The following is a 25,392-nucleotide window of genomic DNA, read 5'->3' as shown; positions in this document are numbered from 1 at the left end:
TGTGCATGTGTCTTTATAGCAGCATGAAAAATCATACCATTTAATTTATAGTCACTTGGGAGATCAGGTGTCCCATTCATCTTAAGTTATTAGAACTGTTTTTGTAGTGCTGTAATTAGAACTTGCCAAACAAAACATTCTATATATCTAACCCCTGTACTTTTTATTCATTTTCCTTTTCAGAAGCTCTGTTTGCATTTGACTTTTTTGTTAGTTGCAGGGAAATTTAGTATTAATAGGAAACCAAACAAACAAGCACACCTGTCCATTAGTAATAGGCTTTTGGTTGTTATTAAAAAGTTCCTTAGTCATGTCAGAGTGGGTAAAAACAAAATGTAAAATGCTCAGGGAAATTCCTGTATCTAAGTCTATAGACTCCCCCACCCCCCAACACCCTAATGTTGTTCTCAGGTCTCCCTTAATTGATAAGTCCCTTATGATTTTATAGCGGCCTAACTGGTCATCAGTTGCCAGAAAGCACTGTTGGGTTTACTCTCTGTGTTAGTCCATTTTGTGTTGGCTATAAAGGAATACTTGAAACTGGGTAATGTATAAAGAAAGAGGTGTATTTGGCTCATGGTTCTGTATGCCATACAAGTATGGCACCAATACCTGCTCAGCTTCTGGTGAGGCCTCAAGAAACTTTTACTCATGGCAGAAGGTGAAGAGGAAGCAGGCATGTCACATGGAGAGAGAGGAACAATAGAGAGCTCTCACATGAACTAATAGAGTGTGGACTCACTGGTTACCATGGGGAGGGCACTAAGCCATCCGTGAGGAATCTGCCCCCATGACCCAGACATCTCTCATCAGGCCCCACTTCCAACATTGGGGGTCACGTTTCAACATGAGGTTTGGAGGGGGCAAACATCCAAACCAAATCACCCTGTCTCTCCTTCTGTCACAAGTCTATTATTTTAAAAAGGTAGCTACTGCTGAGGTGGAATAATTGGTATATCCTTTTTGCACAGTAGCTAGACTGGAGTTTGTCTATTTTAAGTTTGAATTGCATCATTATTTAAACGAAGGTGTATACATTTATATTTTTTCCAGAACCAACTTGGATTATGTTTTGGGGAGAAAAAAAAAGAAGCTTCTCTGTCCCATCTGCTCCTTTCCCAATTTGCTTTTCCTTAAACATACTGTGTCGGTCCAAATGTTAAACCATTGCTTTATGTGAACACAAAATTTCAAAAAATTGTGTAATATACTGTTTTGTATCCTGTAAGGTAAACTTAACAAGATTTGTATTTAACTTATAAAAGTTAGTTTTTCAGGTTTGCTAAAATGAGATTACGTTTATGTAGAAAAATGGGATTGTGGCATTTTTTTCTCTTAGGTTGCTTTAATTGTTGGAATAACGGTCTAGGATGAGAAGCTTCATCTGTTATTATTTTCATGTTTTGCCCCTGGTCAGTGTAGCATAGATTTGGAATAATGCTTGTAGCCAGTCTTCTGGGATTATTAAAGGCATCCTAATGACTCTCATTTAATCCTGGGTTTTCCCTTAGGACTTTTCAATCATAGGTTAGAAGAACTGGAATAAATTATATAAGAAAAGTAATATTTTTTCACTGTCAACTATTACTTTCCAATTATAAATTGCATGCAGATAGTCTGTGGCCATTATCAATAATGCACCACAATAGTTTTATAAAGTATTTTAAAATCCCAAAACCTAAGCCAACAAGATTGTTTTTTATTACACAATTTTTTGTTTTCTTTGATTCAGAATCATTTATTTGGATGTACCTAGTAGTTAATACACATTCTATTCTAGGTCCTCATTGCCTTTCTTCTGCATGCTTTTCTTGGATGTTCTTATCTCCTATCACGATATTAAATAATATCTGTACATACTAATAATTTCCAAATCCATTTCTCTGGGTTTCTCTCCTGAGCCCAACATCTGTTTTCTTAGTTACCTATAGATATTTCCACATGGATGTTCCATAAGCACGTCAAATTCAGTGTATTAGAAAATAAATTCATTTTCTTTACCTCCAGTCCTACACAGTGATACAATGTATATGTCATTTTGTGTTTCCCAGTAGTAAAGTATAATATAAATTATCTTGAAAACTATAATGGAGTTAAATGTGGAAGCACTTGTCACTTTTGCTTTCAAAATACCATTTTTTAACCAAATAGTATGTATGTGCTCTGTTAATAAAGGTATAAAAAACACAGAGTTAAATGCAACAGAGCAAGAGATTTAAAGAGTTGGTCTAAGCAGTTTTTTTGATATAAATAAGTTGATAAGCATTTATAGCTAGAAACAATAAAACTGTGAAGAAATTTTCTTAAATGGGCTATATAAAAAGTTTAAAGACATTTAGAAGTAAATAGATTAGTACTAAAGATAAAAATTCTATCTTAAAAATTTTTAATTTAAAAAATAATAGTAATATTGGTTTGTATACTAAAATACAGCAAAAAATCTCTTTGGACAGATTGGCTTAAAATCTTTTTTAATGGAGCGTAAAGTAAATTTAATATAAGGCAAATTTAATATAAGGTTAATCAAGCTATAAGTGCTTTTGGGAAATTTGTTTAAAAATCCTTATTTTAAAACGAATTTAAATCAATTAGGAAGTAAATTGGTTTTAAGCAAATTTTCATTGGTGCATTGGTTTGTGGTGTATTGGTTTGTAACCCATGTAAATATACCCTAGTCCATCAATTTTGAAGATATGTTAATATGTCTTTAGATATTATATTCACAACTAATCTCTTATATATTCACAATTAATCACCTAAAACTAGGTGATATTATATACTGAGAAAATTAATAATTTCTTAGTATAATTGTTATATTAATATAATATATAATAAAATTCTTAGTATATAAGAAATATATACTAAGAAATTATAATATATTCTGAGGTAAAAACAGCTTACAATTGATGGTGTGTTCTTATGATTGGAATTTTTATTTATTTAAAGAGATCTTTTATACTTTCTGATATGTAGACACATATTTTACTTATGCATATATATATGTTTTTAAAAAATGGGCCGAGCGTAGTGACTCATGCCTATAATCTCAGCACGTTGGGAGAGAGAGGCGGGAGGATTGCTTGAGCCCAGGAATTTGGGACCAGCCTAGGAAACATAGTGGGATCCTGTCTCTACCAAAAAGAAAAAAAAAATTAGCTGATTGTGGTGATGCGTGCCTGTGGTTTTGGCTACTTGGGAGGCTGAGGTGGGAGGATTGCTCGAGCCCAGGAAGTTGAGGCTGCACTCTAGCCTGTCTCAAAAAAAGAAAAATGTAAATGAAATATATTGGCAAATATGTCCCTAAAATTTACTTATATCATCATTGATTATATGTAACATTCTGATATCAGAGATGTTAACATATGAAAAAGTGTGTGTCCTAGATTCAATGAAATAAACTATGCCTTGAGGATAGAGGATAGACTGGGATGGCATTATAGGTTTGGGCATTATTGATATATGATGTGGAAATGAATGAGAACACCCAGGGAGAAGAGATCTAAGATTAGCACTTTGAGAAACATTAACATTTTATGTAGTGAGCAAAGTTCCAAGGAGGTATTTGAAAAGAAGGGAATTAAGGAAGTGTAAGAACCCGGAAGCAACAGAATGAAAGGATTTCAGTAACATGGAGGAATTAATAGTGTTAAAAGTGCCATACAGGAAAGAGGATGTATGTGTGTTCATTTCAAAGCTTGGAGTCAAATTATAGAACCTTTTCTAGTTGTTTGAAAGAAATGTGTGATTTTTGCTTTTTTCACATGAATTGTAAATGATTTTATGTGCCGGTATAACATATTAAACAAATTATACCAAATTAGTCTATATGTCTTCAGTCTTGATAATTTTAAATTTAAAATGTTATTGCCCACTTGTTTGTGGCAAAGAAGAAATAAAGGAATAGAATAAGGTCAATGTTTTTGTCTGTCAGCTGTCTTTCAGTTTTTTATGAGAATAATCTTAAGGTGCCTTAAAGGATTCTTGCATCAATCTGCCTAATTTTACCAATGACACAAGTGATCCAGATAATTTACGTGATTTCCTCTTAAGTTTACACATTTAGCTAATGACAAATGCAGGAATTAAATATATTTTCTCATCCAAGTTTCCGTCCGATCTCCCATGCTGTTTCTTCCTTCTTAAATTGAAGGTGATTACTTACAGAAGTTTGGTTAAATGATTTGATAACTATGCTTTGTAGCATGGAAATTAACAGCTAGTTTAGGTGATTAGTTGTGAATATAAGAGAATACAGCAAATACTGGAAAAACGGAATTTTTTTAAAATATAGAGAAAAATGTCATATATTTTTTGATTCCTTTAATTTTCAGGATATGGTATGCTGTTTTTCTTCCATTTGCAGCCTGAAAATATAAATACATGTGAATATCGGTTTTATTGAAAATATTGAGAGTAGCTTCATATTTTAGAGTTAAATAATGTTCTGTTTATTTTTTTTAATAGAAAAAATGAATGCACCAAATCAGCCTCCACATAAAGACACTGGAAAAACAGTGGAGAATGTGGAAGAATACAGCTATAAGCAGGAGAAAAAGATCCGAGCAGCTCTTAGAACAACAGAGCGTGATCATAAAAAAAACGTACAGTGCTCATTCATGTTAGACTCAGTGGGTGGATCTTTGCCAAAAAAATCAATTCCAGATGTGGATCTCAATAAGCCTTACCTCAGCCTTGGCTGTAGCAACGCTAAGCTTCCAGTATCTGTGCCCATGCCTATAGCCAGACCTGCACGCCAGACTTCTAGGACTGACTGTCCAGCAGATCGTTTAAAGTTTTTTGAAACATTACGACTTTTGCTAAAGCTTACCTCAGTCTCAAAGAAGAAAGACAGGGAGCAAAGAGGACAAGAAAATACATCTGGTTTCTGGCTTAACCGATCTAACGAACTGATCTGGTTAGAGCTACAAGCCTGGCATGCAGGACGGACAATTAATGACCAGGACTTCTTTTTATATACAGCCCGTCAAGCCATCCCAGATATTATCAATGAAATCCTTACTTTCAAAGTCAACTATGGGAGCTTCGCCTTTGTTAGAGATGGAGCTGGTTTTAATGGTACTTCAGTAGAAGGGCAGTGCAAAGCCACTCCTGGAACAAAGACTGTAGGTTACTCAACACATCACGAGCATCTCCAACGCCAGAGGGTCTCATTTGAGCAGGTAAAACGGATAATGGAGCTGCTAGAGTACATAGAAGCACTTTATCCATCATTGCAGGCGCTTCAGAAGGACTACGAAAAATATGCTGCAAAAGACTTCCAGGACAGGGTGCAGGCACTCTGTTTGTGGTTAAACATCACAAAAGACTTAAATCAGAAATTAAGGATTATGGGCACTGTTTTGGGCATCAAGAATTTATCAGACATTGGCTGGCCAGTGTTTGAAATCCCTTCCCCTCGACCATCCAAAGGTAATGAGCCGGAGTATGAGGGTGATGACACAGAAGGAGAGTTGAAGGAGTTGGAAAGTAGTACGGATGAGAGTGAGGAAGAACAAATCTCTGATCCTGGGGTACCGGAAATCAGACAGCCCGCAGACAACAGCTTCGACATCCGGTCGCAGGACTGCATATCCAAGAAGCTTGAGAGGCTGGAGTCTGAGGATGATTCTATTGGCTGGGGAGCACCAGACTGCAGCGCAGAAGCAGGCTTTAGTAGACATTGTCTGACTTCTATTTATAGACCATTTGTAGACAAAGCACTGAAGCAGATGGGGTTAAGAAAGTTAATTTTAAGACTTCACAAGCTAATGGATGGTTCCTTGCAAAGGGCACGTGTAGCATTGGTAAAGAACGATCGTCCAGTGGAGGTAGGTTTCCAGTAGGCATTAATACGATGATGTCCTTAGTTCCATTTATCGATTGTAAATTATAATGTTGGTGTTATGTACTTTCATATTCTAATATTTTTAGCACAAATGACAGTTATAAATTGCACATTTAAGCATTTCTGTAAAGTACTATGATAAATAAGAAATATATCTATGAAAACTGCATGAAATTTGGTGAATTAAGTGCCAGGTGGTATGTGGAGGGAATAAGTTCAACCACGTAAATAGAGGATGGCAGAGGACAGGCTGGGTATAAATAAAGACGGAAGGAAGAAAGTCATAGTCGTGGATGATGACAAGCTGCATGTGAGTCAGGAAAAAAAGTCCACATCACACTCAGGTATTTTAAATGAATAGGGCACCCAAGGTCACAGAGAAAGTTCTTTCTTTATCCTTTGAAGTTGTTTTCTCTCTTTTGATTAGCATGTCAAGTTTTGGTCACTGTATTTTAAAGAGATGTAAATTATAGAGAAATGTCAGAATGATCAAAGGGAAAAAGCCAACACTATCTGGCAAGGTTAAAGTGTTGAGTGCAGATGATGAAAGTTTAAGGGAAGTCCTGATTGTTGTCCAATATGTGTTTCGAGATGCGTAGATTTTGTGAGAGGAATGTGCCCACTAGAGGAAGTGACTTGAAAACAGTATAGATTTGCTTTTGATAGCTTGACGTGTTATAAATTCCTTATTGTAAAGGGTGTTAATACTAGAAAAGGGCATTTTGTGGGATATCGCTCTTGAGAGTCCAAAATAGTACTGTACAAGTGATTTTGCTCTTCTCGTGAGTCTGCATGTTGATCTGGCTAAAAGTGAAACCCAAATCTTTACAATACCTGATACCTGTGTGAAGTCTGTGATTCTGAATTTTAGTGGCTATATACATACATATGTACAGTCCCCTCGGTATCAGAGGAGGTTTGGTTTTGGAACTTCCCACGAATCACAAAATCCTAAAATGCTCAAGTCCCTGATACAAAATGATGCAGTATTTGTGTTTAACCAATGCACAGCCTCGTATGCTTTAAATAATCTCTAGATTATGTGTAATGCCGTATGTAATATAAACACTATGTAAATGGTTGTTAATACTGTATGGTTTAGGGAATAATGACAAGAAAAAAGTTTGTACATGTTCAATACAGATGTAGTTTTTCTTCCCAAATATTTCTGATCTGCACTTGGTTGAATTCATGGATGTGGAACCCACAGATATGGAGAGCTAACTGTATATACTTGTTATTTTAATTTTTTTAACTTCAGTTTTTTTACAGAACCTGGCTTGCTTTAAATTCATAAATGATAAACAACTTGGTAACTGTGGAGAACACCTGAAGAGAACTTGAGTTTGCAAGATTTTAATATTTTATTCTGACAGCCAGATTATGAGCCCTTAGGAGAAAGGGTTAAGCATTCACATGAATTCAGGAGGATGTTTACAACACGAACCAGTGCTTTGTAGCTATATTTTAAGAGATTTACTTTGAATATTATTTTGATTGGAAATCTTAAACATGAATGGCTGGAGTGGTTTAATTTCATTAAGGACATATGTTGGCAAGACAGGGTTGATGTTTAATTTGTATTGTGACCGCTGATTTTGAAGTAACTTGAATGAAGAAAAAAGTCCTGGCAGTACCGATATCCCTTGGTGTCTTATCCCGGAGGATTTGTTCCAGGACCCCTGTGGACACCCAAATCCTTGGATGCTCCAGTCCCTATATAAAATGGTGTAGTATTTGCATACAACCTATGTACATCCTCCTGTTGCTTTAAATCATCTCTAGATTATAATACCTAACACAATGTCAGTGTTATGTAAATAGTTGTTATACTGTATCTTTTTTATTTGTATTATTACTATTACTGTTTTAGAGACGGGATCTCACTATGTTGCCCAGGCTGGACTTAAACTCCTAGGCTCAAGCAGTCCTCCTGCCTTAGCCTCCCGAGTAGCTTGTATTACTTTTTATTGTTGTATTCTTATTTTTAATGTTTTTTCAAACATTCTTGATCTGCGGATGCGTATCCCATGGATTCAGAGGGCCGACTGTATAACCTCACCTCTAATTCAGTGGTTCTCATAGGAGAGCAGCACGTGAGAAGAGGCCACGGTGGGGCAGGGGTGGGGTGGACATGTCAGGCTTCTGTAAACTGCTTCACCCACCCTCCCTCCCCAAATTGTCTTCTTCCTCTCCAGGCTCTTCATGGTGATTAACGATTGCTACTAATGAGGATTGTATCCCTTAGATATGTTATAGCAAGAAAAGATTGAGAACAGGTGCACTACATTTTATATTAGAACTCACATTGAAAAAAAGACAATAATAGTTTCCCCAGAGTTTTGAGTTCTTATCTGAGTTGTAGTTCTTTGGTTTGACCAGTTGAAATTTCACTGAAGAGGTCATCTTTGTTATAGAAAAAAAGAAACACAAATTCAAAGTTTATAAAGTGTATAAATGAAAGACTTTATTAGAATTTTGTGTGGATTGTTTGCTTTTCAAAAAATGAACTACAGAAGCCCCTGTTTTAAATTTTGGTTCATAAAATGCTAAGTGTTCATCAAATAATGAAAGAGTAACAGAGAGCCAAAGTGGGACTTCTTCGTATTAGTGATTAATCCAAACTAACAAAAGATAAGGCTCTACAATTCTGATTAACTTAATGGGAAAGTAAGATTTTATTTTTATTCCCACTTTAGGAACATAATTTCTGTAAAGGGAGGCGTGTGTGTGTGCGTGGGTATGTGTGTGAATATGTGTACGGTCCCCCACTCCCATGTTTGTTTTAGTCATTTTACTTGGTATGTCAGGAAAAGAGTCACAATTTTGAAGTCCATTAAGTGGGTTTCATTCCTCACTGTGACCCTTTCTCACCACAGAATGTTGTAAATAGGAATCTTTCTGACTCGAAGCCTTTGCATTTGTAGAATGGGTATAATACTACCTTCTTACCTACCTCACAAGATCGTGGTTGTGAGGCTGAAAAAGATATGTGGTAAGTGGTGTATGTGTTCCCACACTGCTGTAAAGAAATGCCTGATACTGGGTAATGAATAAAGAAAAGAGGTTTAATTGGCTCATGGTCCCATAGGTTGTATAGGAAGCATGGCAGGCAGCATCAGCTTCTGGGGAGGCCTCAGAGAGCTATAGTCATGATGGAAGGCAAAGCCAGAGCAGGCATTTGTCATGGCAGGAGCATGGGCGGGGTGAAGGTGCTCCATTCTTTTAAACAACCAGATCTCTTGACAGCTCACTCACCATCATGAGAACAGCACCAATGGGATGGTTCTAAACCACAAGAAACCCACCCGCATGATCCAGTCATCTCCCACCAGGCCTCACCTCCAACACTGGCGATTACTGTTCAACATAGCGTGGGGACACAGATCCAAATCATATCAAATGGTAAAATGCTATACAAGTCAACCACAAACTTTTACTTTTAGAAGTTTTATTACTTTTTCTTCCTTAAAGCTAACTGTAAATCCATGTGGGTGCAATTATACTTTTATTTTTAAAATGTATTCTGCCTTTTAACCTCTGCCAAATAATTGTAAATTTTAAGGGCATACATTTTAGGCAGTAAAACCTTTTAGGTTTAAGGACTGTTTTTTGTTTGTTTGTTTTGAGGCCAAGTCTTGTTCTGTTGCCTAGGCTGGAGTGCAGTGGGTCATTCTGTTGCCCAGGCTGGAGTGCAATGGGACGATCTTGGCTCACTGCAACCTCCGCCTCCCGGGTTCAAACAATTCTCCTGTCTCAGCCTCCTGAGTAGCTGGGATTTCAAGTGTGCACTGCCACGCCTGGCTAATTTAGAGATGGGGGTTTCACCATGTTGGCCAGGCTGGTCTCAAACTCCTGACCTCAAGTGATTCATCTGCCTCAACCTCCCAAAGTGGTGAGATTACAGGTGTGAGCCACTGCGCCTGGCCAGTGTTTTTGTTAATTGTTAAAATATCTGAACTGACAAGGTACCACAGATTGTACATAATGCATATTTTGCAGTTTTTATGGTTTCGGTGATAATAGGAATGAATATAGGTGAAGGATTTTGTAGAAAAGAAATACACGTGTGATATTTGATTTTTCTTATCTATGTCTTTATTTTTTTTTATTAAGTTACTTGTAACCAGTGTTTGCAAAGCACATGTGATGTTACATTTAATTTCCCTTTGTTTGTAAGCATGCTTTACAAAATATTTTTTTTTTGAGACAGAGTTTTGCTCTTGTTGCCCAGGCTGGAGTGCAATGGCGCCATCTCAGCTGTCTGCAACTTTTGCCTTGGGGGTTCAGGCGATTATCCTACATCAGCCTCCAGAGTAGCTGGGATTACAGGCATGTGCCACTACTCTTGGCTAATTTTTGTATTTTTAGTAGAGACGGTGTTTCACCATGTTGGTCAGGCTGGTCTCAAACTCCTGACCTCAGGTGATCCACCCGCCTCTGCCTCCCAAAGTGTTGGGATTATAGGTGTGAGCCACCGCACCTGGCCCAAAATAATTTTTCTCTAAAACTTTATTATGTTTCAAAATCTTTTAAAAGAACTGCAACTAGTGATACTAAAAAAAAAAAATCTGCAGTTTGTTTTCATAATATGAATGCCATAAATACCTTTAATGGTTTGTTCAAAATTATGTGAAGTTGTAGCTCCGTACCTTCTGTAAATTGATTTCCTCAGAACACATTTCTAGTTACATAGGCAGTCTCTAATTGAAACACATGGATTAGTTTCCAAAGTTCCCTTGAATAGGCAGTTGTTTGGGATCTTGAAAATACTGATCTATAGAACAGTGTTGTAAATAAGACAGTCTCAGATTATCAAATGAAGCTTATTTAAATCCATGTAACTGAACTAATAATACCAGCTGCAGTTTTATCCTGACTGTAAGGACTACCATAATATCATAGGAAAAAAGAAGAGGAAACCTGCCCTCCCCCGTATCCATTTGTGGGCCCAGATACAATCCAAGATGTTTTTTAGATTTTTGCATTTATCTTCTACTTCTCTTATTCCACTGCTGTTTAGAACATCCCAGGATCTTATTGTTTGTACTTATTTTTCCCACTTTGCCGTCATGCCAGTTCTTCTAGTCTGAGTGTTGTTGATCTTGGGTGTTAGGGATGAATGTATCAGCCATTTCATAGTGTAGCATGGTCTCCCTCTGACAGGGATTGTCTCGCCTCCAACTCTTGCTCCTCCTTCATTAGATGTGCTTGTGTGGTGACCCTTCCCAACCCTGCTTAAAAGTTAACAAGAGTCATCTCAGCAGTCCAGTAGTTTCCAGGTGACCTTCCCAACAGCTACTGTAGCTAAGGATGGGTTTTGTAATACTATTTACAGTTCAATTTAGCTTAGAAATTAAAACCATGTAAACATATATAAAAGATTTATCCTTAATATCAAAACTACTCCATACAATTCTATTTTTTGGAACAAACTTTTCATCTTGGAATAATATCAGATTGATAGAAAATTTGCAAAGATAGTGCAGAATTCTTATATGCTCTTCATCCAGCACCCCTTAATACTACTTCTCACTTACCCTATACATTTGTTAAAACTAATATATTAACTTTGATACATAGTGCTGTTAATAAACTTATTTGGATTTCCCACTTTTTCTACTAATTCCCTTTTCTGTTCTAGGAACCAGTTGAGGACACCATATTGCATTTAGTTGTCACGTCCACGAATCTGAATTTGTCTGATGTGTTCTCATGATTAGACTGGGGTGATGGGCTTGGGGGTGGATGCCACAGAGTTGAAATGCCCCAGTCGCATTGCATTGTCACTGGTAATGTTAACCTTGATCACTTGGTTAAGGTGGTGTCTGCCAGGTTTCTCCAGGAGTTACCATGTGTTCCTTTCCATACTCTACTTTGGAAGTAAGTCACTACGCTCAACCCACTCTCAAGGGGAGGAAATTAATCTCTACCTCCTGGAGCGGGGAGTATCTAATGTATACTTGGAATTTCTCCAGGCGGAAGTTTTGCTTCTTCTCATTTATTTGGTCATTTATATCAGTATGGACTCATAAATGTTTTCTGTTGTTTTTGCTTTGAGTTATAATCCAATCCCATTGTTACTGATTTTGTTGCTCAAGCTGTTCTTCTTTTAGCCCATTGGAGCTCTTTCAGTTGCCTTCTGTGTCCTTTGATACGCGCCCCTCCTTTGTTGTATTATTTTCCTTTTGATTTGCTTTTTGAATCATTTCTTACTTTCCGGCATCACAAGATGCTCTGGGCTTGTCTTGTATTTTTCCCTCTTTCTGTCCTCTGGTTCGTTTTACTGGATAATGGTATTTAGAAATGAAGATGTGGGCACTGGGTGTGTTCGTTGCTATCAGGGTGTCATTGCTTTTGGGCCTTCTCAGTGACAGAATTAGAAAATACAGGTATGTCTTCTAACCTGTGTATACACAGATTTGTAATTCTATATCTATCAATCTGAAATAACCATGAGTTCATACTGATGTCTCTGGCTCTGATCCAACACAAGGTTCATTCTGACTTTCCTCCCTTGCTTATCTGTAACTTACTTCTCTTACAATGATAAGCCTGGCTCCCGTGACTGCAATTAATTACATGTTTATTCAACCCTACCATACATGTAGTTTCAGAATTGCTAACTGGTACCCCTGTGAGGAATAAATTTATCAACTGGGGTTTTTCAGTCAAGTTCCTTTTGTCTTTAACCTTAGTCAAAACACTATTCTCCAAAGTAACTTAGGTCAGCACCTTTTTCCTTCACCTTCCTCAGTGAGGTGGTATCATACTTTTGTAATTTAATTAGATTCATTTATTTCATCTGCATTGCATCCTGGGATTCTGCAAAATCCTGGTTGACTTTTTAAAATATGCATACTCTAAAGTTCACTCTGTAATGTATAGTTCTGTGGGTTTTGTGCAATTTAAAATGTTAAATACAAAATACTGTAATATGGTTATTTTGTGCTCCTTTTTTGATTTCCTTATGAACTTTATTTTCAGAAGAGAAAGACGAATATGTTTTAATGTAATGTACAAAATGTATAATTGTCTGACTTTGTTGCCTCAAATATTAGGAATATTTTTGTTTTGGTTACTGTCTTGATTGTTTTCTTTAGAATTGGAAATGATCATGTAGTTATTATAAATTTAATGGCCAATGAAATACTCTTTGTCTTTGGATTCTAACAATAGTTGTGCTACTTTTTTCCTGTACACACAGGAAATACTGAAGAGGTTGCCATTTATACTCAAAGCAGACAAACCATCTAGAAACTAGAAAATCTATAACAACAGCTACCATTTATTGACTCTTACAGTGTGCCAGAGTCAACAACCCTGTGAAGTGGTGGTGTATTTACATTTTACAAATGAAGAAACCAGTTTAGGTATAGTAGATAACTGTCACAAAAATCACAGAGCTATAGATTGTTAGAGGGATTCAAGTTCAGAATTCTGGGGTACCAGACTTCATGCTAAATGGTTTCCAAACCTGGCTGTGCCTCAGCCTTACCTAGAGGGCTTTTTGAAAATACGTGTGCCTAGCCATTCTGAGAGTAGGACAAATCAGAATCTCCCAGTGGGGGATGTGAGCACTGACATTGTTAACAAACCTCCTGCGTGCCTCACGTGGAGCCAGACCAGCCGCAGTGTAGTTCTGGTGCTCACTAGAAACACTGATTAGGCTCCAGTGCTCCTCCGCCCCATGCCGTTAAGATCATGCTGCTTATACAGTTGTTAGAGTTAACTTTTTACTTGTTTCAATCATTCCCTATCTGATTTCATGAGATTACAAGAACTTTTAAATTGAATGACACCACCAACAAGCACATACTTGCTCATTTGCCATTAGGTTTTCTGTTTTTCTTTTCTTTTCTTTTCTTTTCTTTCTTTCTTTCTTTCTTTCTTTCTTTCTTTCTTTCTTTCTTTCTTTCTTTCTTTCTTTCTTTCTTTCTTTTTCTTTTTTCTCTTTCTTTCTTTCTGTCTGTCTGTCTGTCTTTCTGTCTGTCTTTCTGTCTTTCTTTCTGTCTCTCTGTCTTTCTGTCTGTCTGTCTTTCTTTCTTTCTTTCTTTCCTTCTTTTATTCATTCGATGGAGTCTCACTGTCGCCCAGGCTGGAATGCAGTGGCCTGATCTCACCTCGCTGCAAGCTCTGACTTCCTGGCTTACGCCATTCTCCTGCCTCAGCCTCCTGAGTAGCGGGGACTACAGGTGCTTGCCACCACGCCCAGCTACTTTTTTTTTTTTTTTTTAGTAGAGACGGGGTTTCACCCTGTTAGCCAGGATGGTCTCGATCTCCTGACCTCGTGATCCGCCCACCTCGGCCTCCCAAAGTGCTGGGATTACAGGCATGAGCTACCGCGCCCGACCGGTTTTCTGTTTTCTTGAACATACCAACATGCAAAGGAAAGTAGGAGGTTGTGTACATTATTTTGGGCTATAATGAGCAAACTGACTCAAACTAATATAATATCACAGGTAAGCCAGAAGTCATCAGCTTTCAGCTGAGAACTGGATCCCATGATAACAACAGCACAATAGTAATATTATGAAGACTAGTAGCTAGCATTAACTGAACCCTGGCTGTATGCTGGGGCAAGGAAGAGGGCAAGTAACTTATCAGGTCACACACCTAGGAAGTGGCATAGCCTGGATATGAACCCAGAGCTCTGGCTATAAAGCCATGTATGCTCTTGACAGTGTACAGTCCCCCAAAGTTATATTTTGTCCCACACAGTGTTTTAAATATTTTTTGACTTAGTGTCTAACATTTTTACGTGGGAAAATCCAGATTTTGTGTTTTCCTTGAAATACTGGGAAGTCTGTCAACACTGGGTCCACATTCCCACATGACTAGCAGCATAAGGGCTCCAGTTACCACAGTATCCATGATCGTCTTATGGCCACCCAAGTGCACCTGTTTAAATCACTTACTGGGCCTGTGTAGGAATTTCAGTTTGTGATAGGATCCCAGTATAGAATCACAGAAACTGACTTTTGAAGGGTAATGTAAAGGCTATTTGTATCTAACACTTCATTTTTAAAAACAGTATGCTTTTGTTTTATTTATTGGAGTATATTTTTAAAGTTCCTGTCCTCTGTCACTGCTCAGAGTAATTATCATCTGGTTTATATTTTCTAGAGTTTTTTGTGGTTCTATCAATTATCTCTTTGTTATGTAATACATGTAATTATTTAAAACAAATGTGATAATGCTGTACGCATCATACTACAACTTGAGGGGTTTCTCCCATGTTGTCTACTTTGGAGATACATATATATATACACATATATAGTTGTTAAATTCCATTTAACTGCTACATGGTATTCCATTATATGAATGTACCATAATTATTTCACTCTTGATGGAAATTTAATTTTTTTGCTTGTGTAAACAATGTAGCCACATTCTTGTACACACCCCTTTATGAACTTATTCTGTTGTTTTTGTAAGAATGGTTAATTGAAATGGAGTTGTTAGGTCATGGGGTATGCACATTCACGTCTTTGATATATGTTGCCAAATTGCTCTCCAAAAAGACTGTACTAATGTGTACTTTACCCAACAGTATAGAAGAAATTTGATTTTTCCTCATTTTGTAACCATGATCAGCAAAAAATGTAATTTCATTGATTGATTGACTGATTTTTTTTTTTTTTAAGTCAGAGCCTCACACTGTTGCCCAGGCTGGAGTGCAGTGGCACAGTCTCAGCTTATGGCAGCCTCCACCTCCCAGGTTCTAGCGATTCTCATGCCTCAGCCTCCCAAGTAGCTGGGATTAGGCATGTGCTACCACACCTGGCTAATTTTTTGTATTTTTAGTAGGGATGGGTTTCATTATGTTGGCCAGACTGGTCTCGAACTCCTGGCCTCAAGTGATCTGCCCACCTTAGCCTCCCAAAGTACTAGGATTACAGGTGTGAGCCACTGGCACCCAGCCTAAATCTTTCTCTTCATTTCTGGTGACACTGAGCCTGTTTTTCATGTTTATTGGCCATTTGCATTTCTTTTCGCTTTATTTATTTTGCTCATTTTCTGTTAGGCTGCCTTTCTATTATTGATCTGTTGGAACTATTTATGAATTTTATTCATTTTTCTATGATGGTTGTAAATATTTCTTTCAATTTGCCTTTTAACTTGCTTAGGATACCACTGTATAGAAATTTCACATTTTTATATAGTCATGTCTGTTATTATTTTATGACTACCTTATTTTATTTGTACTCAGAGATTATTTTAAAATTTTATAATTGTCATGGTTTTCTTTTTACACTTTGAATCAGTTTGCAAATAATGTCCATGTGTTGTCATTGTTCATTATATTTCTAAAGTGTTTTAGTCTATAGATTCTCCCCTGCCCTTTTTTTTTTTTGCCGTATAGCAGAGTTGTTTATCCTGTAGGGTCTGAATTTTTTATGATTGTGTCCCAGTTGGCCCACATGTTTCTATTTTCTGTGTCTTCTCTGTGAATTGGCTGTAAAATAGAGTGGCTTGATCAAATTCAGGATTTTTTTAAATTGTTGATTGTATTAACACTACTTTCCCAGGACACACATATCTGACTATTTGTGCCATTAGTAGTAGTTGATGGACATTGCCTAGATTCCTTAATTCATTAAGGGCTCAAAAGTGAGGATATTCTAATTCTCTCATTTCTTATTCATTTATTAGCTTCTTTATTATTCATTTCACTTATTAGATATTGCTAAAAGGATAAACTTTTCCTCACCTATTTTATGGTTACTTAGTGGAATAGTTGACACAAATGGCAAGATAAATGTGCTTGATTCTTTCCCTTTTATTTACTATTTTTAAAAATAATAATGTGGTTTATTGGTGACTAAATATTGTTGTAAGTATGATTTTGAACTCATGAATTTAAACACATTTGGTATGTCTCAATCTGTGGATGTCATTACTGTAATCTATTGAAGTAATTATTAATTATTATAATTAATGTTCACATCCCATCTTTGGATAATGGAAACATATTCAATTGGCTTGACTCCTTTTTTCACAGCCCTTTGATAGCTTCCATGCTATTTAGTGTAACTGGCTATTCTAGTCTGACACTGTGTATCTGTTGCAGGCTGAGTCAGATATATTTCGTTTTTCTTTTTCTTTCTTTTTTTTTTTTTTTTTTTTTTTTGAGACGGAGTCTCACTCTTTTGCCCAGGCTAGAGTGCAGTGCAACCTCTGTCTCCCGGGCTCAAGTGGTTCTCGTGCCTCAGCCACCTGAGAGCTGGGATTACAGGCATGTGCCACCACACCCAGATAATTTTTTTGTATTTTTAGTAGAGACGGGGTTACATCATGTTGGCCAGGCCGGTCTCAAACTCTGACCTCAAGTTATCTGCCCACCTTGGCCTCCCAGAGTGCTGAGAGTACAGGTACCAGCCACTGCGCCTGGCTGCTGAGAATCAGATATATTTTTAAGGAACCCTAGTTCCTTTTATTGAGAAATGGTGTATTCTAAGACCACTGTCTGGACACCAGCATTGTTCATTGCAACTGAAATTGTGGCTTGTCATTGTTTTACTCTTTAGTGGACAGATGAAAACACATACACAAAATGTATTACAAGTCCTTTCTGATACTTCTGATTCAGATTCAGGATTTCAGATTTTTGCTTAATCTCTTCTAACTTAATCCATATATCACCACCTTTCTTTTTTATTGAGAGGCCTAATATTTTGTGATACCAGCATGATAAAATATCAGACACCGACTGTATTCCAGAATACACAGTCATCTCAGTGTGATTATTGGAAACCAGTTCCAGTTTTGTTTTTGACCATCCTTAGGTTATAACCCTCTGTGGATGTAACATCAGATAACTGCATTGTAAAGACTTTTGGAACGTTTCTTCTCATGGCTCTGCCTCTGACTAGATACACAATTACATTCTCTTCTTTTTTTCTACTGTATTTCCAAAATAATAGCTTTATTGAGATATAATTTACATAGCATAAAATTCACTGTTTTAAAGTGTTCAGTGGTTCTCTATATTTGGAGTTGTGCAACCATCGCCACTGCAGCCATCCTCACTGTCTAACTTTGGAACATTTTCATTGCCCCTAAACGAAGTCCTGTACCCTTTAGCTGTCACCTCCACAATTCCTGTGCTCACTAGCCCCATCCCTAGGCAACCACTAATCTACTTTCTGTCTCTTAATATTTGGGGTCATATAAATGGGGTCATACAGTATGTGGTCTTTTGAGACTGGCTTCTTTCATTTGCATAGTGTTTTCAAGGCTCATCCTTGCTGTGGTATGTATCATTTCTTTTTATGGCTGAATAATATTCCATTGTATGGCTATATCACATTTTGTTGATCTATTCATAGATTTCCTAAAATTTTATTTTTAGATGTTGGTTTTTAATTTGTTTTTATTACAATTATGTAAAATACTTGATTTTACAAGAAAATCTAAATGTATTCTCAAAGAAGTTTAGCTTCTCTGACAGGGATAATCTTTTAAAACATTTTATGTTTTATCCTTCTATTTCTTAGTGTAAGCTTTTTGGAAGTATGTAGTTTTGTTTATTTATTTACTTTTAATGTTTAAGATGAGTTTATTTCCCCCAAGATGTCTTTGTATTAATATCTTTACATAATACCCTTAATATCCCCCCTTCAATTTTTTAATCTCTTAGTTCCCAACTTTGAGCTATTGGAATTATCCTTTTATTTCTCAAGTTTTCTTTTGAAGTAATTTTCTTTTACTGCCAGTGAAATGCTAAGGTCTTTCATATGCCCTTTCCTTTTCCCCAGATGTTAGTGGTGTGGTATATCTATATTGTCAGGTCATACAGCCATGTATGACAGTACTTTCTCCCTCATAGCTGTCATTTAGTCTCAGTTCTTCAGGGTTGTGTGTATGTGTGTAGATAAAATATTTATAATAGACATGTAGATAGAAGTTTCGCATTTTGTTTAAAGGCTCATTTTTAATTAGTATGTCCCAGTCTCTTGCGTCATTCTGGTTAAGTGACACCTGTTCTTTAGTAGATTTCTAAGTAAGGACTCAGGAGGACAGCCTTTCCTGAGTTCTTCCATGTTTCTAACAGTTTGTAACATTTATACTTGGAAGTTTGTTTGGCTGTCCATAAAGTCTTTGGTTTATATTTTCTTTCCCTGGATCAATTTGTTATTCATTGTCTTTTGACAGGAAGCATTGATGTTGAAAGGTCTGATGACAATGTGATTTTTTGTTTCCACTTACCTTTGTTTTGTTTGTTTGCTGAATACCTAAAGATTTTTTTTTTTTTTTTTTTGGTCTTCAAACTCTGCTGGTTTTACGTGGTGTTGGTTTTCCCAATTTGATATTTTCAGATACATACTTTTAATCCATAGTTTTGTTTTTTTGTCAGTCTGTTTTTAAATTTCTCGTGAGTTTCTTAACTTACAGTTTCACATTTTTTTTTGCTTCACTGACCCAATTCTATTTGGGAACGGCTCTTTATATATTTTGGATCTACTTTGCCTGCCTTCTCTGTCACTTCATTTCAGACCTTTTCTTTTTCTTAGTTTCTTTTTGAGTTACAAAGTTTTCTTTTGTTGACCTCATTTCTGTGAAGGTATTACCTGTTTTGTTTATTTGCTCTTATGTGCCTTCTAGTTTGTTTTTGATTTGGGAAATAAAATTGACTTGATTTTTGATTTAAAAATTAAATTCTGAGTTCTATCACTGGTTTTTTTTTTTAATTCTAATTTATGTCATTCTTTTATATTTTTTATGATTTTCTTCATTTCTTTTAGCTTATTTCAGAAATCGGGCTACAGTTCTCATCTGTTTAGTGGACATATCTTTCTGGCAAGTGCTCACTGTCTGGAGGATTATTCTCCTTTTTCTCTCTCTGCTTTTTTTTTTTTTTTTTTTTTTTTTTTTTGAGACGGAGTCTCGCTTTGTCGCCCAGGCTGGAGTGCAGTGGCCGGATCTCAGCTCACTGCAAGCTCCGCCTCCCGGGTTTACGCCATTCTCCTGCCTCAGCCTCCCGAGTAGCTGGGACTACAGGCGCCCACCACCTCACCCGGCTAGTTTTTTGTATTTTTAGTAGAGACGGGGTTTCACCATATTAGCCAGGATGGTCTCGATCTCCTGACCTCGTGATCCGCCCGTCTCGGCCTCCCAAAGTGCTGGGATTCTCTCTCTGCTTTTAATAACCTTGTGCTAGATTCTACAACAGTTTTTTTCTGTTGCTTATTTTTAAACATGATACTTGTTACCATGAATTTAAAGGAGAGAGGGAGTTAGGAAAGTGTTTGGGATCGGGGCTCTCAGTACCTTCTTCTCAAGTTTCAAACCATCTTCTCTGTTACTGTTTGAGGTCTGTTACTGTTTGAGGTCTGTGGACTGTTCTTCCCATGTTCTTGATCTCCTCTTCCCTTTCCTCCTATTATCCTTTACTGGGGAGTTGGATTTCAGTTGAGCAGTTTTTTTCTTGGTGTGGAGCCCAGAATTCCTGGAAGGGAATTTTGGATACTAGATTTAAGATATTATGGGGCCTAAACCACTCCAGCCCTTTCAGACCTTACTGCCAACTCCTTGCCTTCACTCATGAATAGTGCCAAAATAAGTCCTAATTTCACAGAAGTTCTCTGTAGACTCTGTGAGCTTTTCATAGAGCACTCATCATGACTTGGGAATCTGCCCCTTTACGCCCATCAGACACCCTGTTAATTTCCTCTGCTTCCCTCCACTCATGCTGATGCCACATGGCGCTTGGAATTGTTCATGGTTTTCCCGCCACCTCTTCTCTTTGGGGAGTCATGAAGACCGCTTTTCATCTAGTTTTGTTGAAAGTTTTTCTCATAGAGTTTTGGTTTTGCTGTCCTCATTGCTCCATTTTTATGAGAGGACGTTGAAGGGGAATTGAAACCCTGTTACCGCCACTTTTCCCCATAATTCTTTTTTTCAGTTTGACCTGTACTAAATTGCCAATATTTGATCATTTTCAATGATTGAAACTGAGAATTTTTATATAGTTTAACCTAATGCAGAACTCTATCTTTAGATTTTACTACATTGGGAATTTCTTTTTCCAAATGTATTGTTCAGCGTGTATTTTTGTGTTTAATACATACTTTGATTTCCCATAATAACCAGTAAGAATTTCTAAAATACATAATTTTAGAAATGAATGCTACTTGTGATACTGTGAGGTATAGTATGAGGTAAGCATGTCATTATTTTTCTGTTAATTGCTTATAACATATATTAGATAACCCATTATTTTCCAACTTCTTTAAACTGCTGCATACCTTTTTTTTAACATTAAATTATAGATAATTGGGTATGTTTCTGTGTTCTGATCTGTTTATTACTGTGCAGGATTTTTCTATTTTAAATAGAGTAGGCTTATTAGTAAGGTTTGGTATCTTGTAGGACAGTTTTGCCCATTCTTTCTTTTCAGAAGTTTCTGTGCTGTTTTTATTTTTGCGCATTACTTTCTTCCACATGGACTTAATTGTGGATTTGTCAGATCCACACAGCATGACATCAAAATTATTATTGTAATTACATTTCTTAGTCTTAATATTGAATCTCTAAGATGGAGAGCACCCTTTCAATGATTAGAAGAGACACAAGATGGAAATAAAGATTTTATTACTTGCAGGTTCTGGAGGGTACACGGCACACCTAGAGGCTGCTCACGCAGAGATCAGGAAATGCAAGCAGGGAGAGAGGGAGGGACCCATGGGCCAACGCCTTCATAGAGTCCAAGGTATTGTCCAAACAGGTTTCCCTCCAGGAGGTTTAATTGGTGGGTTTAAAGCAAGCAGGCACAAGTTCCAGGAGGTCATGCTGTTACTGAGGTAGTCACAGTGCTGTGTCTGCACTGTCCATGAGAGGTAGGAGGGTCAGATCCAGTGAAGCAGGCTGTGTGTAGCTGTCCATAGGGAGGTGGTCACCAGGAGGAAGTTGTATAAGGCAGGTATCTGGATCAGCCGTGTTGAGAAACTGGGAGGCAGTGTAGAACTGCACCCTATGTCAAGGGTGACAGAGCCCTGCTTCTGCTATGAGAAGGTGCCACTTAGATTCAAAGTGCATGCCAAGGCAACATAAAATTGTAAGAATTTACCATGCATTTTTATACGTGTCCTTATATTATTGAATCTTCCCAGTGTGGCTGGGCTTGATCTGGGGTTTTCCACCGTGTGTGATCCTGTACTCGTCACTGGAATAAGATGATGACAGATACGTGTTCCTGCACTGCGCTGTACCTTTCTGCGCCCGTGGGTTTTATTGTAATAATTTGGAATGCAAGATCCAGGTCTTTTCTTTATAGTGTACTTAAAATTGTGTTTTTAATATTTCATTCTAGAACTCAAATTGTAGCCAATATCCAAATTATCATCATATAGTTATATCTGCGTATAGAGATTGAAAATCCCTTATCCGATATGCTTGGGACCAGAAGTGTTTTGGACTTCAGGGTTTTTTGGTTTTTAGAGTAGTTGCAAGAATGGATACCAGTTGAGCATCCAAAACATGTCAGTGCTGAAAAAGTTTTGGATTTTGGAGCATTTCGGATTTGGGGTTTTCAGATTAGGGATGCACAACTTATATAAGTTTTGTTAAATTTACGGCTTTTCACTTCATTTGCTGTTTTTCTTTCCCTATCTTGTGATTTTTTTGTTCCAGTCTAGTTGTCATTTAACTAGACTGTACCATAGCCATACTTCGAATAGTTTTTCAGAGGAGGTAAATGAATTGTACTTTGAGTTTGTCCCTATTCAGAGGCCGCTGCTGCTTCACGTCTTAGTGATATTTTGACTGTACAAAATGCTTTTCTCCCCTTTTCCGATTGTTCTTACGTTTGAGCCCTTAGATCTGACTTCCATGTCTCTTGTTTTTTACTCAAAGTTTCCATTTCATCTTTTTTTTTTTCCTGAGTTATAGTAGTAATTTCTGCAGTTAATTCTAGATTTTTAAATCAGTTTTAGCAGTGTTCATTCTATTTTCACTGTCTTTCTTGAGTTTATTTCAGAAGTCTTAATTTATTATTTTCTAGAGGACTTTAATGAGATCTCGTATTAGAGTATTTTTATTGTTCTCTCCTATTTTCTACATTAAGTCGGTATTAATTGAACCCCGCTGTTCTGATTCTTCCCTTTGGTCTCCTCTTAAGGAAATTGCTGTTTCCTCTGAAGTGCTGAATTTTTGAACCATCTGCTCCTGTCTGTCTGGACATGTATTGACATACCAAGCACCTCCAGCAGGAAGGGGTTTCCTCCGTCACTGGAGGTCTGGCCGTTGGCTCTCCCAGGCAATGTGGTCTTGCACTTTTTGAAAACTAGGGATCCTGCCTTTGGCTCAGCGAGCCTGTAAAGAAAGTCAGCAGGCTGGGACTGCTTGGAATCCCAAAAGAATTGTTAAGAATTTTATCTTAGAAAGTTTACTGAGTTGTATAAAACATTGTTTTCTGATGTCATTATACCGAAGGCGGTGGAGGGAAGCATTTATATTGTCCAAAGCCTTTACTTAGGCATACCTTAAGCTGTGAACCCTGAATATCTGAGACAGGTCTGTTACTTTAGAAAGTTTATTTTGCCAGGGTTGAGGACTAGAGCATGCCTGTGACACAGCCTCAGGACATCCAGACGACATGTGCCCAAGGTGGTTGGGGCACAACTTGGTTTTGTACATTTTAGGGAGACATGAGACATCAATCAGTATATGTAAGATGTACATTGATTCCATCCAGAAAGGCAGGACAACTCGAAGCAGGGATGGTTCTTGCAGGTCACAGGTAGGTGAGAGACAAAACGTTGCATTCTTTTGAATTTCTGATTAGCCTTTCCAAAAGAGGCAATCAGATATGCATCGATCTCAGTGAGCAGAGGGAATAGGATGGGAGGCAGGTTTGCCCTAAGCAGTTCCCAGCTTGACTTTTGCCTTTAGCTTAATGATTTGAGGGCTCCAAGATTTATTTTCCTTTCACAACCCTGACCACATTTGTCACAAGTAATTATTTTAGTGGCTATTTTAGAAATTCTTGCCTGTTAGGGAAACCCAAGTGTGTACTAATTTAAGTGCAGAAGTATGTATTAGATGTAGAAGGATAAATTAATCTTGTTTTCTTTAGTGCTAATGCAGATTACTACGTGGAAACACTCAGTATGTTCTACCAACTTTATATTTTAGTGCTTATATACTAACGTTACTTCATGTCAGGTTATAGTAGATTAAAAGTCTATGTTTTAAGAAACAAGAATTTTTGTTTTCAGGCATTTAATTTTTATGGGAATTTTATACTAAGAAGAAGGCATATCCTCATTTCTGTCGTTAAATGTATCTCAGTTATGCCAAGTGTATATGTTATTTTTTTGAAAATCAAAGCATCCACTTTTAAAACTGTAGAGCTTGTCAGCCTATCACTATAATAATTACTGTTGGCATTAAGCAGTACAACAGGGAATTTGAGGACTAAGAACTTGTTAACAAGGTTGATGATATCATATGTTCCATTCTTTAGTGTTAGATTGTTAATAGCTGGGGAAGAAGAGACACTGGCACTTTTATAGGAGTGTTTACCTATTAATTTATTCATCAAACGTTTGTTCAGCATCTATTACGAGGCAGGTACCGAGCTAAGTTTTGGAGACCCGTAGTTAACTGGAGATAAACAATCTTTTTCATGGAAATGATGATCTAATGGGTAAATAGATAAAATAATGCATTACAGTAAAGCATGATAAATACAATGGAGGAAGCATTTGCAAGGCACAAATACTGTGAGAAACGGGAGAGATTAAATGAGTTATTTGAGGCAATCACGGAAAACTTCATAGAGGAGGGTGGCATCTGGGCTTCTTCCTAATGAGAGGAAGAGTTCACCAGGGACAGGACACTGTCAGCAGATCAGAACTTCTGATAATGAAAGGGATTAATTTGTGCAAAAGCACAGAGGCATGTTTGTTATGGGTAAAGGAGAAAAAGGTGGTGGCAGGAGATAAGGATCAAGATCTATGCAGGGACCAGGCCATTAGGCTAAATGAAGTGTCTCACACTTAGGGCTGTCAGTGAAGCATTGCATTTTACATTAGAAGGGCTAAGACAAGCCTTCGAACAAAATCACTTTGTGAGTTATTGAGAGGTCCGTAGATTGACGTGTTGTAATCAGAAAAACAGTTGAAGATCCACTGTGAGTTAAGGCAGTTAGAGTGTAGAGGAGAAGATGGATTTGAGGACTATTTAGTAGAATTGATAAAGCATGTTAAACATCTGCATGTATGGTTCAAGGAAAGAAAAGCGTGGAAGGCCATGAATGGGCATTAATTAGTGAAAGCCAAGCTGTCTGTTGGAAATGCGAAAAACACGGAAACAGGGAACCATCCTGAAGAAGATAATAGCCATAAAAATTAGTGCACTCTGCAGCTGAGGCTCTTTGTGATTCGTTGAGTCCTGATGTGGGAGTTTGTGCAAACCTGACTTAAGATATGGCTGCTTATATTTGCTGTAAAGCAACTAATGGTCCAGTAGGAGAGACCAACATGTTAACAGTGGTGATTTTACAAACGTTATATGTAGTATGTTTTTAAAGTGTTTTTCCC

The 25,392-nt window shown here is 37.2% G+C and overlaps 1 protein-coding gene across 9 annotated transcripts in view; it reads left to right on the top strand.

Annotated features, from left to right (window-relative positions):
• The window catches only part of MAP3K4 (mitogen-activated protein kinase kinase kinase 4), a 126,795-nt gene that overhangs the window by 52,572 nt on the left and 48,831 nt on the right, over positions 1 to 25,392 (top strand). For all 9 annotated transcript variants that reach the window (XR_012433292.1, XR_012433291.1, XR_012433289.1 and 6 more), the window contains exon 3: positions 4,465 to 5,828. Coding sequence is in view for 4 of the 9 variants with exons in the window: in XM_015448515.3 (XP_015304001.3) it covers positions 4,465 to 5,828 (1,364 nt within the window). In the remaining 5 variants the exon portion in view is untranslated. The remainder of the gene's footprint in view (positions 1 to 4,464; positions 5,829 to 25,392) is intronic.

This window comes from Macaca fascicularis, chromosome 4, assembly GCF_037993035.2.
Source record: "Macaca fascicularis isolate 582-1 chromosome 4, T2T-MFA8v1.1".
NCBI lineage: Eukaryota > Metazoa > Chordata > Mammalia > Primates > Cercopithecidae > Macaca > Macaca fascicularis.
The sequence above is the reverse complement of the archived record's forward strand: the minus strand, read 5'-3'. Positions and strand labels throughout refer to the sequence as shown.